Raw genomic sequence first — 16,339 nt, 5'->3', positions numbered from 1 at the left:
AATAGTAAATGACATTTATTTTGCACTTACTATTCATGGACATTGCACAGAGTACTCTACATGTATTATTTAATTAATTCTCAGAACTTCCCTATGAGATAAGTACTTTTACTATTGTTTTCTATTTTATTGAGGAGGAAACTAGGGCACAGAGAAGTTAAGGAGGTTTCCCAAGGTAATATAACTATTAAGAGGAGGGAGCTTAGATTTTAACCCAGGCATTAAAGCTTCAGAGCATTTGCTTTTTAAGTATTCATTTATTCAGCCAGCAGATCTTTTTTGAGTACATTTTACTTCAGACACTGTTATAGGCTCTGGGTATATTACTAAATGAAAACTAAAAGATAGAAAGTCCTGCTGCAACCAAGCTTCCAGTCTAGTTGGAGAAATACTAACAGTAATAAAAATAGATTATCTTGAACAAAGAGGGGAAAGAACAAGCCATATGAATATCTCTGGAAGACATTCTAGGCAGAGATAATAAGCCCTAAGGGAGAAGCATGCCTGACATGATGTAGAAGTCCAGTGTGACTGGAGACAAGTGAGCAAGAGAGAGAAAAGTAGAAATGGGCTAAAACATAATGGAGGCCACTTGATGCCTGACTTTATTAGGCAATTATAAAGACTAGATTTTTCTTTGAGTGAGAGGAGTTAAACTTGGTTTAACAGGTACTTGTCTCATGTTGTACTTTGCATCAGAGGGTGCATATTATTGATAGTAGTCTTGGGGTATTTGGAAATGGTTTGGTTCTACAACGGGATAAATTGCACCATCTACATTCTCTGAACCAGAATCCCAAATAAATAAATATTAAGAGAGACAAATAGATTATCTTGAAGAGAGTAAACTGAAAACTACTCTGAATACCTTTGTGTCAAAGAGTAGGTCCAGATGCTGATACTGAAACAAACAATTCAAAAATAATGCTAGTGATAGTACATATCAAAACTTAATGAGATTGTGGTCAGCATTGTCCTAAGAAATTTATGTGATTTAATGGATTCATTTTTAGTTAAGAATGAAAATAAATTAATCAGACATTCACTCAAGAAGCTAGGAAAAATTTAAGATGGTAAATAGAGAAAGACAAAAAAAGTTTAAGAAGTGCCCACATAAAATGTTTCAGTTTGTAGGTGAAACTGGCTATTATAATAAAAGAGTACATTAAAATAATTTAGACAGTGCTGATGCATGCTAATAAAAATGGCCACCTTAATGAAATATATAATATTCAAGAAAAATAAAAAAAATAGACTAGATTAAAGCAATTATAGGATAGTTTGAATAAACCAAAAGCTATGACTCTTAATTTAATACAATCCCAATTTAAAAACTCAAGAATATTTTTAAAGGTGTACAGAGTGACCAGTTGACTTTAAAGTTCATTGGTAGAATGAATGATTCAAAGATATAATTATGAGGTCATTTACCCATTAAGTTAATTAAAATGTATTCTAAGACTGTTGCAACAAAATGAGCACAATAAAAGTTTAAAGTCCAACTAAAAGGTAGTTTAGCCTGTAGTAAAAGTGAATATATAGATCAGTGATGAAAGGGAAGATAAAGTAAATGGTGGTGTGATAGGAAACCGTTTGCAAGAAATTGGGCTTTCTGTTTTATCACTTACCGTAAGAGTGCAGATCAGCTAAATAATGATTCAAATAATAATAGAAATACAGAAATTAAGAAGCTTGTATATGATAAAACACCATAAACAAAATTTTAAACCCAGGGAAAAGTATCATAAGTATGAGAGGTAAGTGGTTTTATTTCTTCGAAATGACAAATATTTCTTTTATTTCATCTTTTTGATGAAAGTTCCAAAGTCGGGGGAGAATGAAGAACATGGTAAAAAAGATGAGGATTCAAATGGTCAGCTCACATATTAAATACTGCTCAACTTCCCAAACAAGAAAAGCAAAATATGAAGTAATGTAAGGTACCAAAGAAGTCATCTAATAGGATGTTTCAAAATGGGAAATAACTCTTATTTACGGTGTGTGTTTCCATTTGTGTGTATGTGTTGAGGGCTTGGTTATGGGTGAGCAAGAGGGAAAAGGAAGGGGGAGAGAGAGTTGGTAGTCTTCCAGGAATACTATTTGGCAAATGCTAAATAAAAATGTGTGATTTGGTAGTTATACAAATAGGAATTTATTGTAAGAAATGTTTCAAAGTACTATGTAAAGACTATATATCGGTATTATTTATATGAGATTTATATATCTGTAATTCGTCCCAGTCGTAGAGTAAATTTGCATCACTTCATGAAAAATTTAGATGTCTGAGGACTGTAGGTCTACTTATCTTCCCACCCTTTGCATCCTTTATGCTATGTGTATTATATATGCATAGATTATAAACCTAGAAGATAATATATTTGGTATAATAAGTCATATATTTAAAAACATTAAAATAACAAAATAGTTCTTTATATTTACTCAGATACTTGCCATTTCCCTTCTATTTATTCCTTCCTGAAGATCCATATTTTCCTCTAGTATCCTATGAAGGAAGCAGACCTAATTTAGCTGGTGAATTAAACAATTATGCAAGTACTTTTTCTTGACACTACATTCTGTTTTGGTATATAAGTAAACTGCTTTATGCGTACTTTCCATTTCATAACAGAAGCCTTCTCAAACTCTTCCAAAAAATAAAAGAGGGAAGAATACTTTCAGACTTTTTTATGAGGGCAGCAGTAATCTTATACTGAAACTAGATGAAAATGCCACAAGAAAAGAAAATTACAGGCCAATATCCCTGATTAACATATATGCAAAAATCCTCAACAAAATAGTAACAAACTGAATTCAACAGTACATTAAAAGGAGCATACACCATGATCAAGTGGGATTTATCCCAGGAATGAAAGGATGATTCAATATCTGCAAATTAGCCAGTGTCATACACCACATTAACAAAATGAAGGATAAAAATCCTGTGATATCACTATATACAGAAAAAACTTCATAAAATTCAACATCCATTTTGGATAACAACTCTGGGTGAAGTGGGTATAGAGGTAATGTACATCAGCATAATAAAGGCCTTATATGACAAACCCACAGCTAATATCGTACTCAAAAGTGAAAAGCTGAGACCTTTTTCTCTAAGATCAGGAACAAGACAAGGATGCCCACTGTCACTACTTTTATTCAGTAGTATTGGAAGTCCTAGCCAGAGCAGTTAGGGAAGCAAAAAAATATATATATATCCAAATTAGAAAGGAAGAAGTAAAACTGTCACTATGTGCAGATGACATGATATTATATGTAGAAAACCCTAATGATTCTGCCAAAAAACTGTTAGAGATAATAAATTCAGTAAATTTGCAAGATACAAACTCATGCAAAAATCTGTTGCATTTCTATACATTATATCAGAAAGAGAAGAAAATCCTATTTACAATTGCAGTAAAAGTAATAAAGTATCGAGAATTAAACAAAACCAAGGAAGTGAAATAACTATACACTGAAAACTATAAGACATTGATGAAAGAAATTGAAGAAGACACAAATAAATGGAAAATATTCCATGCTCATGGATTGGAATAATTATATTGTTAAAATGTACATGCTACACAAAGCTATCTACCGAATCAGTGCACTCCCTATCAAAATTCCAATGCCATTTTTCATGGAAATAGAACAATCTTAAAACTCGTAGGAACCACAGAAGACCCTGGATATCCAAAGCAGTGTTGAAAAAGAACAGAGGTAGAGAAATCATGTTCCCTGATTTCTAACTATATTGCAAAGCTGTATAATCAAAACAATATGGTATTGGCATAAAAACAGAGATAGATCAACGAAACAGAATAGAGTGCTTAGAAGTAAGCCCACACATATTTTGTCACTTAATTCATAAGAGTAGAGCCAAGAATATATAATGGGGAAAGAATAGTCTATATTCAATAAACCATACTGGGAGAACTGGACATCCACGTGCAAAATAATATAAATGAATCACACCATATACACACATTAACTCAAAATGGATTAAAGACTTGAAAAGACCTGAAACCATATAAAACTTCTTGAAGAAAACAGATGGTAATCTTGACACTAGTCTTGACAGTGATTTTTTGGATTTGACACTGAAAGCAAGGTCAATGAAAATAAAAATAAACAAGTGAACTATGTCAAACTAAAAAGCTTCTGCACAGTAAAGGACACCATCATCAAAATGATAAGGCACACTACTGAATAAGAATTTTTGCTTATCATATATCTGATAAGGGATTAATATCAATACATAAATAACTCGTACAATTCAATACCAAAAATCCATTTAAAAAATGGGCATAGTATCTGAATAGACATTTTTCCCAAAGAAACATACAGATAGCTGACAGGTTCACAAAAAGATGCTAAACTAATCAGGGAAATGCTAATCAAAACTGCAGTGAGATTGCACCTCGCACCTACTAGAATGGCTGGTTATCAAAAAGACAAATTAACAAGTGTTAGGGTGTGGAGAAAAGGAAACCCTTGTGCATTGTTGGCAGGAATGTAAATTGATGTAGCCACTATGAAAACAATATGTTGTCTACTCAAAAAATTAAAAATTGAACCACTATTTAATCCAGCAGTTCCACCTCAGGGTATTCATCCAAAGAAAATGAAAACACTAACTAGGGAAGGAAGATATCTGCCCCTTCGTGGTCATCACAGTATTATTTATGGTAGTCAAGATATGGAAACTTAATTGTCCATTGATGGATGAAAGGATAAAGAAAATGTGGTGTGTGGTGTATTCAGCCATAAAAGAAGGAGGAAATCATGGTATTTGCCTCAACATGAATGGGTGTTGAGGTCGTTATGCTAATTGAAATGTTGGAAAGACAAAGACAAATACAGGCATACCTCAGAGGTGTTGCGGGTTCAGATGCAGACCACTGAAGTAAAGCACATATCGCAATAAAGCATGTCAAATGGATTTTTTAGTTTCCCAGTATATATAAAAGTTATGTTTAGACTCTACTGCAGTCTGTTAAGTGTTTAATGGCATTGTCTGAAAAATAGTACATAACTTAGTTAAAAATAATTTATTGGTAAAAATGTTAACCTGATCATCTGTACTTACAAGTAATAATCCCTGATCACAGAGCAGCATATCAAACATAATAATAATGAAAAAGTTTGAAGTATCTTGAGAATTATCCAAATGTGACAAGGACACAGACTGAGTAATGCCGTCGGAAAAATAGTGCCAATAGACTTTATTGACCCACGATTGCCAGAAACCTTCCACTTGTAAAAAACTCAGGATTTGCCAAGCACAATAAAACAAGGTAAGCCTGTCTTTACCTTATGATCTCACTTATATGTGGAATCATATACATACATAAACAAGCAAACAAACAATTCATAGCTTCAGAGAACAAATTGGTGGGTTGCCAGAGGATCAGTGAGGGTCAAAATGTGCAAACTTCCAGTTATAAAATAAGCCATGGGGGTATAATATGCAACCTAGTGACTGCAGTTAATAATACTATGTTACATATACAAAAGTTTGAAAGAGTTTAGATCTTAAAGTCTAAGATCTTGATTAAGTCTTTTTGATTACAAGAAAAAATTGTATAACTATATACAGTGACAGATGTTAACTAGAGTTATTGTGATCATTTTGCAATATATACAAATACTGATTATGTTGTACACCTTAAACTAATATAATGTTATTTGTTAATTACACCACAATTTTAATTGAAGTTCTTAAAAACTTTAAAATTTTGAAACTTTAAAAAAGTATCCTTGAGGGAAACCAACTTTATGAAATGTATCCTTGAGTTATTTTTTAATTAGAAGTGATGTTGAAGAATATAATTGTTAGTGGTACTGGTGCCGTTGCCTTGATCTGTGCTAAGAGGCGAATACATTTATACTGACCATTGTTTTTCTCTTGCAAGAACATACATAAACACATGAAAGCAGCATATAACATCTTACTTTATTTAGTAACATAGATTTGACCTTACAGATATTTTGACAGGATTTCAGAAACCCTTGGACCTGAGCACCATACTTTGGGGACCACACTTTGAGAACCACTGTTCTAAATTATGTTTATTCTTTAAAGCCATTCTTTATATTTATTTATATGAAAATATGAGTGTGTGTGTTTAACAGTTAATTTGTTTCATTATCTTGTACTTGCTCCTTGATCTTATAAAGATTACTATATAAATAGTAAGTTTTCATTCTGCATTGTTTCATTTATGAAATTAGTTTGGGATGGAGGGGTATTTTTCTATTGAAAAACTTGAAAATTTCAGTTAAGCATACAGAACACTTCTAGCTTCATTTAGAGTAGGGCTTTCAGTGGAATTGGTAGAGAATTTTGCTATCATAACAGTTTTTTATTCCATTATTTATTTCATTCATCTTTTGAAGATCTATTGCTTTTGTATTCTTGATCATTAGTTTATATTAAGAATGTGAAATGAAATAATCAGTTTTGAGTGCTGCTTTTCTATTTTCAATTTAATTCCTTTCACTGAAACCAATTTTTTTGTTAATTTTTAAAGATTTTGCATAATTTACAGGTTGACAGTAAGTGATCTTTTTGTATAATCAAGCTTAATTTACTCTATTATCTTGATAGTATTTTTCCACTATATGAGAAATTTTTCACTTAATGACCAAATAAGGTATTTATATGCTTCTTTTTTTGCTGTGATGAAATTTAATTATCTTTGAGTTTGGTAAGTATGACTATCTTTCTTTAGAACTAATCTAAATAAACACAAGTAATGAACATTTCCTTTTGATTTCTAGCCATGTTTATGTTCTACGTGTAGGTAGAGAGTTTATCCGGAGTATGTGCAATCTGATTATTGGCCTTGTGGATTATCTGCAACCAATTTATATTCTAAAATCATTTATCCCCTCACAATTAGCATATTTCTATTAATTTATATTAAGGTTATTTGAGAATTTAATTAAATGTGTATGATAATAACTCATGTATTTGCCAACAGTTACAAAGCAGCCCAGTTTTGGGCAGATTAAAAAGGAATAACACTGAATAAATATATTCATGAAAAGCTAAGAATAAATATTAGTATAATTGTGAAGATGAATTTGCTATAAAAACTGGAAGCTGAGCCAAATGGTGTTTTGACTGCTCCTTGTTTTATATGTCATATTCATGATTCTTATCATTAAAATCATTATGTTTTAGATGGTGAAGTCTTCTTTTTATTGAGCAGATCACTTTTTAAAAACTCTGTACTCTTCCCCTTAGAATGTATACAAATATATTGGGACATAAAAAGGAATGTATTTTATAAAAATGAAATTAGAAGCATGATTATAATAAAAAGCTCTTATGAACTCAGCTCTTATGTTAACTACTAGAACATTAATGACACCATTTGAGTTACCCATGTGGTCCTAACAAATTCTGTTACCCTGCCTCATGCCCAGAGGTATCACTCTTCTGATATTTGTGTTTGTCAATGTGTTGATCTTTCAAAATAGTTTTACAATACATATATGTACTCCTGTATTATGCAGTTTGGCTGTATTTGGATTTTATAAAAATGATATCCTATTATGTAGTTTTCTGACTTGTTTTATCAGAGATTCATTCCTGATGTCTGGGTATCCCTGGTTCATCATAACTAATGTATATTATTCCATTTTGTTAATATACCACAATTTATCAATTGTCCAATCTTTGTACACTTGATGTGGTTCTAGGATTTTTGTTTTTGTTACTAAGGACATCCTTGTATATGTCTCCTGATGTACAGGTGCAAGAGGTTTCCTAGATGTTGCACATAGGAGTGGAAGTGAGGGTTATTTTCTCACACATCAGTGTTTTTTGTATTTTGAGATAATATGGAATAGTTTCTCAAAATCTTTTTATTAATTTAAAATTCCCACTAGTGTATGAGTTCTAGTTTCTTTACATCCTTGTCAACAGTTAGTACTGTTGAGTTTCTAAATGGTTGCCACTTTAATGGATAATAAATAGAATTTTGGTGTGGTTTAAATTTGCGTTTTTCTGACAATGTATAGCCAGTATTTGATTTATTGGCATTCATGTTTTATCTTTTGAACAGTGGCATCTTTTGTCTTTTCCCATTTTTTTTTGTATCAGTCTTTTTCTTAATTACTTATAGGAATAAAATAAATGTATTCACGATATTAATTTGTTTCTTGTGTGTTGCAAATATTGTCTTACAGTTTGTGTATTACTGTGTCATCTTTTTATTGATGGATTTTGATAAGCATAAGTTACTAATTTCTGTGTCATGGCATTTATAGCTTTTATAATTAGTGGGGTTATTTTGTGTGTGTTTCATTTAAGAAACTGCCCTGTTGAGGTCATGTTTATAGCCAGTGATCTCGTACATGGTCAGTTTTTGTAAATGTTGTATGTATGCTTAAGAATGTTATTTTTCTAATTGAGTACAGTGTTCTATACTTACTTATTATTTATTAAACTTAAAAATTTTAATTTATTAAAGCAATCTTTTAAATTTTACTATATCTCTAGTAGTGTTCCTGGCATAATCTTTCAGTTGAGTTGATGACGTTAATTTCTTACTATGTTGGTGGATTTGTCAGTTTCTCTACCAATTTGCTTTATGTATTTTTGAGACTGTGCTGTTATGTATACTAGGTATACAATTACTGAATTGAAACCTGTGTGTTATGAAGTGGCTGTTTCCATCCCCATTAATCCTTTTCATCTTGAGTCTTTTTTCTCCTTTGATTATATTTGCCTAATATATTATTTTTTATGTTATTTCAAATTTTCTGTTTCTTTATGTTATTGATGTTTCTTGGGTAGATACGCAGTTGCATTTTGAAAAATCCATTCTATCACCCATTTGTGAGTGATTACATTTACATTTAGTATGATTACTAGCATAGTTTCACTCTTTAATGACTGCTGTTAGTCTTACAGCCGAATTTTGAATTTTTTTCTTATATTTTTACTCCTTTCTCCCATCCCTCTACTATTTAAGGTGTTACTTATTCTTTTACTATCTTTTCAGTTGTTATCCTTGAAATTCATTCACAAATAACACCTCAGCAGAGTTTAAACTTAATTAGTATCTTAATTATCTTCCTGAACAACATAAGGACTTCAGAAAGCCCTCTTGATTCTCCTTGGCCTTATATGCTGTTATTTGGTCTGTTTTATTCTGTCTTATCCTTAACCCTATAAACTAGATATTATCACTAATGTATACAAACAATATTTTTAAATCACTTAATTGGTTACTAGTTTCCCTGCTTCTTTTTCATTTTTGTGTTTCAGACCTTCTAGTTTATGTTACTGAACTTTTCAAGCACATAATTACAGAAATTTTTTTAGAAATTGGTTCTTGGTACTAATCTTTGTTTTCATTCACATTAAAAAATATTTTGCTCAAGATAGTTTGGTTGGACCTGAACTTTGGGTTATTTTCTTTTAACTTTTTTGAAGTTAATCAAGGTTCACTATGGTCTAGCTTTTTCTATTGTTGTTGAGAAGTATTTTACCTGTCTACTTGTTGTTTCTGTTAGGTACATTATCTGCCTAATTTTAAAATCATTTTGGTTTTGGACATAAACACAGTTTCACCTTATTTTGTCTAGTTGTGGATTTTTTTAAAAAATCATTCTACTTGATATAAATAATTTTTTTGTGTATTTATGTTTGTTTTCAATTCTGGAAAATTGTCAACAACAACTCTTCAGATATTTCTTCTTCAGTCTGTTACTCTGGGTCTCTGAATGCCCATATTTTAAGCTTTTATTATTTTGACTTTGATGTCTCTTATCTTCTAAGTATTCTATTGTCTTGACTTTTATCCTTCATTGTGGGTAATTCCTTCAGACTTATCTTCTGTTTGCAAATTCTCTTTTTAGTCTCCAAATCTTGTATGTGTTCTTTTGCAGGTATTTGTTCCCAAATAAGTATTGTCCTCTTCCTCTTCTGCACTATTGTATTTGATTTATCATCATCTCTCTGAATTCAGCTTCCTGTTTGGTTATCTGTTTTATCTTTGGTAATTGTCTAAGTTTCTTGCGATCCAAGTACTGCTTTAAAATATTAATACCCACCATCTAGTTTTAGAACGGTTTGCTTTAGAGTGTTTCACTTACAGTAGTACCTTCATATTTCTTACTTAATAAATACATTTGCAGTTGTAGTATAGTTATTGGTGAACTTGTGTCATCTCAATATTGCATTATGTGTCTTAGCTCTTTATCTCTTTATGTGCCTCAAGCATAATAGATAATACCCATCTGTGGAAGAATTGTCTTACCCTTTCAGTTAATATGGTATAGATTATATATTTAGTATCATTGACTTCTGTTTTTTATAGTATTTATATGCTAGTACAGTTCAGGTTTGTTTTCTTTGTTGGTATACATCTGATTTAGTTATCCTGATCTTCTAATGTATATGTCAAACTATTTGGTGTATACATATTACCACCTGTTAATCTAATAATCAGTATTAATATATATATATATATTATGCACAATTAAGCACTCTTCCTATTTATTCAAAGGGTATAGGGCTGCAATATAGGCATGATGTAACAGTTTTCTTTTGATAATTGTTTTCTAAAATTTCTGCATATTAAAAATCTCAAAATTCTGAAATTTAGAATGGTAGTTATGTGGATTCCTCATTTAATTTGGAGAGTTTGAAAGAAGCTTCTTATTGTAAAATTGGAAAATATGGTCTAAAAAATGCACGGTTTTAACCATTTGTGATTAGCTTAATGTGATGAACTTTTGAGATTTAATATGTAAGCATTTGAGTATTCTGTGTAGAAGAAGAATATGGTTTATTGATTCACAAGTGTCTTTTCTTGTTACACCATAGACAAAGAAACAGCCTTGGTATAACAGCACATTAGCATCAAGACGAAAACGACTCACTGCTCATTTTGAAGACTTAGAGCAATGTTACTTTTCAACAAGGATGTCTCGTATCTCAGGTATGTATTTGGGACTTCTTTTTAAAATATCTACAATTCATATTTCAAATCCATCTAGCTTCTTATGTTGAATTTAGGGAAAGTCCTATTTATAAAGCTAAATACATATTTTTTTACATAATCCACCCAAGCCTTCTGGACATTCCTACAGGTCTTAGAGAACTTTAGTTTCCCATAGCTGTATTTGTTCTCTTTCTCTGTTAGTGAATTTTTGATTTTTATATAGTGAGCTGTATAAATAAAGTTAAAAAAAATTAGTCGCAAATATGTAGCTTGCAAAAATAAGTTCCATTTAGTTGTCTCCTATCAACATTGAGTTCTAAGCACTGTCCTCTGTGCTAAGAATAAAAAGATGAAAGAACCAATTCTTATTGTCAAGGAATATTGTAAATCTAGTGGGGAAAGCACCTGGTAAATAATTCTATGTAATACTATATTCTACGTAAATATGCAAAGGGTGCTGTGGGAATAGAGAAGAATATCCACTTAATAGCTGGGAGTAGAAAGGCCAGGCTAAGTTGAAAATGGGGAAATGTAGGAATGATCACTGTAGGAATATCAAAGAGTTATATTTAGTCAAGTTTAGCATAAATTAACTAAAAAAAGGAATTAGAAACACGTTCAAAGTGAGGAATAACTTAGGCAGAGACATGGACCTGATACTATAGGTTATTTTTATTGCTGTAGGGAAGTAATATAGTTTGCCTCTTTTTGTTAGCTCTGATCTTTAGCCTTTCTCAGCTTTTTTGCTCACGAATGCGGTGGGACATTAATACCAAACCTACGGGGTTTTTTTGTGGGTTTTTTTTTTTTTAAGATTTATAGGTGATGCATATAAAATTCAGTGCTTGGTATAAGTTGGGTGCTCAGTTAATTTGATATCATTAGTAGTATACCTGCTCAAAATGATCACCAAGAAAAATGTGTGATACTTTATTAGTTGTTAAAAATTTGGTCTTGGTTTTCTCTTGAATAGGTATATTTGTATTATAATCAGAACCTTTGGACAGATTGATCTAGAAATTGGTGATGGATGAAAATATAATATGTAAAATTTACATAGTATTTTTCCTATGAGGACTGGTAAGCATCCAGGCTTTGCTCATAAGTGTGTTTGAAATTAACAATTAACAGTTTTTTTATAGATGGAAAGCTTTCTTTTTATTGCCTGGTAATTGAGCCTCAGTAATAGTCTGTAAACTACAGTAGGAAGCTGGTAAATTAAAAGTGGTTGGAGGCCTACATTCTGACTAGCAGAAAGTTCATGTTAGCGCTTTCATATGTTATTGTCAGTATAATGTTGAAATAAAATCACAGGCAGATAATAAAAATGGGGGATTGGGATAGACTATTGTTATTGATAATTTTTAAGAAGCTAGCAGCATAGGCATACTGAGAGATAGTAAAAGTAGTCACAAACTAATTTATTTTGGGGATGTAGCTTTACAAGAAGGTAAAATAATACATTAAAGCCAGGAGAAAGGTTAAATTTTTATTTTTGTGGGCATGGCTGTGTTGTACTTAAAACATGTCCTCAGTTTTTAGGAATTTCAAGTTATCAATTAAAATATAAGAATCATTAAGTCAAAAGAATTACTACACTATATGCTACATGGTATACTAAGGATTTATTTATCTGGAGATACTAGGTTATCTTGAAGATAATTGTTCACATGAAGTTTATCTAATAGTTATTAAAAAGAAAAACAACTACTTAAAGAAACTAGGCTTCTCTCCCTCATATTTTACATTTTAAAGATTTAAACACTAACTTATATTAACTTGTATTTGATAAGTCATCTTACCAATTTGTACATTGACTCCACTATCAGTAATGCTAAATATAAAGTTTCTCCTAGTGTCCTTGACTGTGACTAGGAAATTTTAACTTACGTGTAATGAAGTACCTAAGAGTTTGATTGTCCTTTTGAATATTTTCAAATGAGAGTCTACTCCCTCCATCCCTAACATATATTTTCAACTATGAAGATGAGAGATGAAAAGTAATGTCTTGTACTCTTAATTGTAACTGAAAGAGAAGGTAAATTATGCAGCATTATACATACTTTTACAAACAAATCTGTAATTAGGAAAGGTGGTATATTTGGCAGATATGTATAGATATTGATCTTGAAACAACCAAGCAAACAAAATCCTACCTTTTTTTAACCAGTTCAGTGAAATCTAATTCCTGTACTTTGAGATAAGGAAATAACAATTTTATGTTTTCTATGTATAACTTTTGTTGAAAGTACATGTTAATGAGTTGGTATTAATAGTGTAGTAACTCTTTTTGACTTAATGATTCTTACATTTTAATTTCATTATGCCAACTATTAATCTCAGAGGATATTTAAGAAGGGAAATTATGAACGTTTACATTAAAGTTCAAGTTATGAGCATGTATGTGTATTAACTAAGAATAAGAAAGAAGGTATGAAAACACAGTACTGTAATAGGCTTATTTCAAATCTTAGGAATTTGCCCAAAGTAATTGTGTGTTTTATTTCTTTCTTTGTGAAGGAAAATACAAGTCCAAAATTTAAGCAGTTTTGAAAAACAATGTTTTTTTATTGATACTTTCACTGTAGGCCTATTTCTTTTATTTATTTATTCATTCATTTATTCATTTATTCATTTATTCATTTTGTTATCGTTAATCTACAATTACATGAAGAATATTATGTTTACTAGACTTCCCCCTTCACCAAGTCCCCCCCACAAACCCCATTACAGGCACTGTCCATCAGCATAGTAAGATGCTGTAGAATCACTACTTGTCTTCTCTGTGTTGCACATCCCTCACTACCCCCACACATTATACATGCCACTGTAGGCCTATTTCTAGATTGGAAAATAGATTACTTATATTCTTGTAATTGTATTCTTAGGTCTTTCATAAGCTGGTTTTGTGATTTAAGTGACACATTATTTAGTTATTAATAGTTTACTGAACTGTACTTAACTCTGAGTATTTGTATAGTGTCCTAGTGGATGGAATTGTTGTTTTATATATTCCACCAAGACGTTTGAATGCAACTACTTTAAATTGTTTCTGAGAATAATTTAAACATTGCAGTTTTTTATATTTCTTCCCATAATTGGATTTGAAGCACTTCAAAGTATTATGTGAACAAATATTTCACTTTTTACTTAAAAACCAGTTAGTTTTTCTATAAATTATGTTCTTATACATTGTATTTTGACAGTACATAAAAAAAGACATGAAGACATATGCCTGCGAACATACTCCTTCAAACTAACAAATATGCTGTCCAGTTTATATTCTCCTCTCTCCACCTTCACTTTCTCCATTGATAAAGGATTTTTATTTTAGTGAATGATTTTACTTCTTTTGATGAGACATACTTTTTTTGTTTTTATAAGAAACTATTGCTCAAAAAAAGAATGAATAGTATTTTCTTATTGGTGTTGAAAGAGGCGGTATCTTTCAAAGAATCAGTAAGAAAATTTTATTAAAGCTTAAGATCAGTTAATTATCTTGTGCATACTAGTCTCTAAATACTTTCTAAGAATTTTGATTTGTACTTAGAATAAAATTTTTAATCGGTGGATGTTGCTCTCTGATTTACAATTTTATTCATTTGTTTGTTTTCTTCATGTAGATGACAGTCGAACTGCAAGTCAGTTGGATGAATTTCAGGAATGCTTGTCCAAGTTTACTCGGTATAATTCAGTACGACCTTTGGCTACATTGTCATATGCTAGCGATCTCTATAATGGTTCCAGCATAGTCTCTAGGTAAGTATTGGGAATTATTCTACTGTTTTCTTTTGCAAGGTATCTAGAATTGAATTTTAGAAGAGGAATTTGTTACCGTTAGGAGCCTGTATTCTGAAGTCAGGATGCCTGCCTATGTTTAGTTCTGTCATCTCAGGCGAGTTTCTGAATCTCCTTAGTTCTCAATTTCTTCATCTCTAAAATGGAATAATTAATAGCATCCACCTCATAGGGTTCCAGTTTGTTATCTTGTAATGTCTTTGTCTGGTTTTGGTGACAGGGTATGCTGTCATTATAAGTGCTTTTTCCTCTTCAGTTTTCTAGAAGAGTTTTTAAAGAATGGGTGTTATTTCTTCCTTACATGCTTTGGAATTCTCCCGTGAAGCCACCTTTGCCTTGAGTTTTCTTTGAGGGAAGATTTTTAAACACATTAAATTTTAAGAGATATAGGGCTAATCAGGTCATCCATTTCTTTTTGGTTGAGTATTATTTTTAGTTTGTGTCCTCAAGGAATTTGTTCATTTCATCAGGCTTGTTAAATTTATTGGTATATGAGTGTTCATAATATTCCTTTACTATCCTTTTTTAATATCTTGATTTTGTGATGATGTTCCCTTTCTCATCCCTGATACTAGAAATTTGTTTCCCTTTATTTTGTTTCTTAATAGTCTGTCTTACCAGTTCATCAATTTTATTTTCCCAAGGAGTCAGCTCTTAATTTATCAATATTGTATATTTGTCTGTTCTCTGTTTCATTGTTTTCTGCTCTTTATTATTTGTTTCTTCTGCTTCCCTTAGGTTTAATTTGCTTTTATCTTTTTTTGTTTCATAAGGTAGAAACTAAAGTGATTAAGTAGAAAGCTTTCTTCTTTTTCATTATAGATAATTTGTATTATAAATTGCTCTTCAAGCACTGCAATAACTGCATATGACAGATTTTGTTGTGGTATCTTTTCCCAAATTATATTTTTATTGTGGCAAAATACGCCTGACATAAAAATTAACACGTTAAGTGCATTGTTCAGTGATATTAAATACATTCATAATATTGTGCAGCTGTCATCACCATCCATCTTAATACTTGATATGTCATAAAACCGAAATTCAGTACCCGTTAACAATAACTCCTCATTCTTCTCTCCCCACCATTTCTGGTAACCACTATTCTCTTTTCTTTCTCTGTAAGTTTGACTGTAAGGATCTCCTATAAATGGAATCATACCATATTTATCTTTCTGTGACTGACTTATTTCACTTAGCATAATATTGTCAGTGTTCATGCATGTTGTAGTGTATGTCAAAATTCTTCCTTTTTAAGGCTGAATAACATTCCATTGTATGGATATACCACATTTTGCTTAATCTATTTGTACATTGATGGACATTTAGGTTACTTCTGCATGTTAGCTATTGTGAATAGTGCTGCTATGAATGTGGGTTTAAAAATATTTTTTTGAGACCTTGCTTTCAATTATTTTGGGTATGTACCCAGAAACAGAATTGATGGATCATATGGTAATTCTATTTTTAATATTTTGTGGGACTAAGGTACTATTTTCCATAGTAGCTATACCATTTTACATTTCTACTGGCAGTGCACAAGGGTTCACCACATCCTTGCTAGCACTTACTATTTTCTG

General features: G+C 31.2%; 1 protein-coding gene across 6 annotated transcripts in view; it reads left to right on the top strand.

The window, feature by feature from the left end:
• COP1 (COP1 E3 ubiquitin ligase) overlaps positions 1–16,339 on the top strand; it is a 218,696-nt gene that overhangs the window by 74,064 nt on the left and 128,293 nt on the right. For all 6 annotated transcript variants that reach the window (XM_073216792.1, XM_073216794.1, XM_073216796.1 and 3 more), the window contains 2 exons: positions 10,844–10,958; positions 14,585–14,720. In XM_073216792.1, the coding sequence (XP_073072893.1) occupies positions 10,844–10,958; positions 14,585–14,720 (251 nt within the window). The remainder of the gene's footprint in view (positions 1–10,843; positions 10,959–14,584; positions 14,721–16,339) is intronic.

The sequence above is a fragment of the Manis javanica genome, chromosome 11 (genome assembly GCF_040802235.1).
Source record: "Manis javanica isolate MJ-LG chromosome 11, MJ_LKY, whole genome shotgun sequence".
Lineage (NCBI taxonomy): Eukaryota > Metazoa > Chordata > Mammalia > Pholidota > Manidae > Manis > Manis javanica.
This window is presented reverse-complemented; position numbering and strand designations above follow the sequence as displayed.